Source organism: Odontomachus brunneus, unplaced genomic scaffold, assembly GCF_010583005.1.
Source record: "Odontomachus brunneus isolate Ranch 3 - 2012 unplaced genomic scaffold, Obru_v1 Obru_scaffold_051, whole genome shotgun sequence".
Classification (NCBI taxonomy): Eukaryota; Metazoa; Arthropoda; class Insecta; order Hymenoptera; family Formicidae; genus Odontomachus; species Odontomachus brunneus.
This window is the reverse complement of record NW_022639501.1, coordinates 1,348,976-1,353,307: the sequence shown is the minus strand read 5'-3', so window position 1 is coordinate 1,353,307 and position 4,332 is coordinate 1,348,976. Positions and strand designations below refer to the sequence as shown.

At 43.9% G+C, this 4,332-nt stretch overlaps 1 protein-coding gene across 6 annotated transcripts in view; it reads left to right on the top strand.

Moving 5' to 3' along the window:
* The window catches only part of LOC116845305, an 86,835-nt gene that overhangs the window by 4,989 nt on the left and 77,514 nt on the right, over nucleotides 1-4,332 (top strand). For 2 of the 6 annotated variants that reach the window (XM_032817821.1, XM_032817818.1), the window contains exon 1: nucleotides 1,211-1,542. The exons of 1 other annotated variant lie outside the window; for it this stretch is intronic. In XM_032817821.1, the coding sequence (XP_032673712.1) occupies nucleotides 1,536-1,542 (7 nt within the window). In that variant the 5' untranslated portion in view covers nucleotides 1,211-1,535. Of the gene's footprint in view, nucleotides 1-1,208; nucleotides 1,543-4,332 lie in introns of those variants that run through there. 3 more of the 6 variants (XM_032817819.1, XM_032817822.1, XM_032817824.1) reach the window with 3 other exon arrangements.

The window sequence follows — 4,332 nt, the reverse complement described above, 5'->3', positions numbered from 1 at the left end:
GAGAGAGAGAGAGAGAGAGAGAGAGAGAGAGAGAGAGAGAGAGAGAGAGAAACGAAAGAGCGATGAACGTTAGACAGAAGAGCCGATAACGTTGGACACCGTCATTTTCGTCCATCTGCCGCTGCAATTTTGCGGCACGCCGAAGAGGAATCAGCTTCCTCTCTACATTTGGGAAGATTGCTTCGGTAGTCAGCCAATAGGCTATACTTTGGCCCCAAACGTGATTCCACTGCAAACATTCTTACGCGTCGTCCTTTACCTCTTTCTCTCTTTTTTTCTTTCTCTTCTTCTTCCCTCCATTTTTTTTCTCTCTTTTAATTCCGCTTGATTTCCTGGTTCACGCCGAGGAAGGAAGCCATCGGGCAAACTTTTCCCGATACACGCATTAGCTCCTATACTCTACGAGAATTTCGTCTTATCGACGAAACACCAGAATCGATTTCCAGTACTTGGGAAAATTCGGTTTCTCCGACTTCCTTATCGTAATCGGGCTTCCCAATCGTAATGTGTACATGTGTGTGTGTGTGTGTGTGTGTGTGTTTATATGAAAAATAGTATGGAGTATGTAATAAAAGAGATATACACACAAGAGATATAGTATCGCGCTCTTGACGGAAACGCGTGCTTACCGTCGGTAAACCGAACTTCCGCGGACTTTGGTGCCGGAAAACTCGCTTTAAAAGGTTCGCTTGGCCCGTGCAGCTCCTCCCAGTACGTGAATCTTTTGTTTGCAAGCGAGGAGTGCGCGCGGCGTGTGCACTCGGGGCGAGGCACTCTCGGATGCCTCACCATCGATTGATCGATAGTCACGAAAAATTCAACCGCAACCGTATCCAACTGTGCATTACTTTTTCGTGACTCTTGATCAATCCGAAAAACGACAATGTGTTTTCAGGATGAAAAGTAACAGTGATGAAAGGCGATGTGATAAGCAGCCAGAAGCGAATGTGCCTTGTCGACAATTTCCATTTATCGATCTATTGAATCTGTCAAACCGGGTGTACTACACGGTGTTGCAAAACGGTTCAGACACAATGAGGTTGGGACCTCATCGAACTGTCGAAATTGAGAGTCATTACCAATGGACTTACGCAATAATAATATAATTAATAATAATAATTATATTTACATACAATTAAGAACACACTAAATGATAATATATAATAATAATGTTAATAATAATTGATAATCACATTAATAATATATAATTACTGAGCAAACTCACCAATAGTGACTCTCAATTTTGATAGTTCAGTGATCTTTATCGTGTCTAATCCCTTTCGCGAGCCACAAGTACAGAGGGCGTCGTTGTGGGAGCGCGCGGCAATGTTCGCGTCGTTGCGCGAATTTTCGACGCGTGTCATCAATTGCGCGGCCATCTTCGATCTTTTCGCGTCGAGCAGCCGCCATTAGCACATCGATCGACGTTGCTCCGCGTTTTGCGCGTTCTTTGCCCGTCGAAAGTGAGCCTCTCGCGCGGAAACGAGTGTCGGGAGTGTCGGGAGTGTCGAAAGTAGCGATGTGCGATCGTCGGGATGTATCGTAAGTACATTATAAGGGAGTGATTCCCGCGGTTACACGCAACCGGTGCTTGTCGCGACGTGTCGGGTCGGCGTCTGTCACTCACATTCTTACCTTCAACTCGTTCAGGTAGTAGCAGAATCGAACGATCGTCGGATTTATTAGTCGAGAATTAGAGAAAGATGGTAATCAGAAGGATAGATGGATGATATGCGTCGGACATAGCATCGATTTGTTAGCAAGAGAGAGAGAGAGAGAGAGAGAGAGAGAGAGAGAGAGAGGGAAGAGTGTAGCCACAAGAGTGCGTCTTTTGCCTGTTTCTTTGGTTAACTTAACCCGCTGGTTATTCCAACGGAATTGATCAATCGCATCTGTCAATTCTAACTAACGAGAAGTGCGATTGGTCAATTCCTTTGGAATAACCAGCCGGTTAAGTTAACCAAAGTTGATAGAAACGGGCATTTGTCGGATAAGCAACACCGTTTAGCGCGCGTTTTCTCAGCGTCCGTCATGCATCGCGCGGAATCATAGATGTTTTTGCATCGAGCAACCATCATTAAAGTCATCTGCAATGTGCTCTTTGCTTCCTACCTCTCTTTCCCTGATTTAGAGTCTAAGATAGAAGAGATAAGGAAAAGGAAACAAAGAGAAGCAAAGGGCACATTCTATAATCGGACTTTACACACCGATCGATTACACGTTGCTCCGCGTTTGACGCGTCTTTTGTCAATCGAAAGTGAGTCTCGTGCGGAAACGATTGTCGGGAGTATCGAAAATAGCAATGTATCGTGTGATCGCCGGAACGTATCGTAAGCGCATTATCAGGAAGTTGAGTCGATGTCTCGTACACCTGTTATTATTATCCAAGCAGCAATAGAATCGGACAATTATTTATTGATCGGGAACTAGAAATGCGCTGGTAATCAAAGGGATAGGTACTGAGAGGGAAAATATCTAAAAAATAAGAAAAATTTATATATTTGGTGGATACTTAATAACATATTTATTTACATTAAAATTTTTTTATTTAAATAGGATAAACAACTGTGTATTTAAATAGAATTTATTTGAACGGAATAAACAAAACACATCTTAGAATTAAATAACGGTAAAAACCACTCTTAGAGTTAAATTAAGTAAAATCCTACTTTAAATTTTTCTTTTCTTTCTGTTATTCAACTCTGTAAAATTGTTTTTAATTGCGCTGTGGACGTATGGAGTATAATTTATCTATATTATACATATATATATACACACATATACATATGTGTGTGTGTATGTACATATATATATGTAAAATTTCATAAAAAGAAAATCGTTTTTCCGTTTGTACTAATAAATAAAATAAATTGCTTTTATGAAAGGCTAAGGTTTTAAGAAGATATATATTTTCCTACTTATGTGAAAAATATTTTATATTAGATATGAGTAAACATGTTATTAACTATTATTAACTGTCCACTGAGTAAATAATTTTTCTCCCAGTGTGTAGGTAATATGATGCTACACAGAGATATGCGCGACGCCGAATCTCGGAGGGTCGGTCCGTTACCACAAGAAAGAGAAGGAGTGTACCTCGTGAATAATATATAGCTAAACCTATGTTACACTCTGTCCACTGATATAAATAATATAGCGCCGAGAGACAACACACAACGCGTTATTTTTTGTCCGACTGAAATGCAAAAATACAGCATAAACGCGCTTCACGCATTCTGCGTGTTGCGCCGGACATTTAATTTGCGTTATAATTCTGCCGTTTAAACAAACAATAGAGTCAGATGGAAGTTTATATCGCATAATTTCACGCGATTACTTTCCGCGTGGAATGTTTTTGCACAGAGCAATTAATTGTATAATCATACCAATAATCTCTCGATATATCGCCGCTACATTTGAATATATTGCGAGTATAACCGCTGCCGTGGGATTATTATTGTTAACGATATACACACCGGTGTACGCGCGGCGGGACGAGTCGTCCTTTTCTCTCTTCCCTCCTCTCCCTCCCCCTCCCTCCGCCCGCCGCCCACGGTGTCGGACGCGCGCGGGATATCCCGACGTTAATCCGACTTTTTAATTAAATGCAAAGCAAAAAGTTTTAGCGCGGCGGCGCAACGGCGAGTTCGAGAGCGAGATGACGTTTCGATTTTGAGAGTCCCCGGGATATAAATCGCCGCGGATCGCTCGATCATTTCCGACTCGAGGCGCGATCGAAATGCCGGTGATTTATCGCGCGCGCGCTCGGCGTCGCCGAAAACGGGAAGATTTTTGTCCGAACCGCGTCGTCGGCCTGCCTGCCAGCATATCCGCGTGATTTGCAGTTAATGCGATCCTCATGTCGAACGAGTCTCGGAAGTGAACGCACTCAGCGTTCAAACGCGACGCCGCCGAGCGGCGAGCGCAGCGCTCCGAATTCTCGCCGCGTCTCTCTTGCGAGAGAGAAAGAGAAAGATACACAAACAAAGATACCTCGTAAATAAATAATTAATAACGCGGTACGCGCGAATGTGCGTGTGTGTGTGTGTGTGTGTGCGTGCGTATATGTGTGTTCTTCTATGTTTCACGCCGCGGTAATAAACGATTACGACGCTCCCCTCTCCTCTCCTCCCCCCCGCGCGATACGCGTAATAGTTACAACACACGGAAGATATGGGCGAAGGAGAGCCGGCAGAATTCGAGCGAGCAAAAGTCAGCGGCGGAGGGGAGGGAGAGAGGGAGGCGAGGGAAACAAGTGCAACGTCAATAAATACATCCGAGCTGCTACGGCGACGACGGGGCCAGAGGGAGGAGAAGGGCGGGGGATGGGGG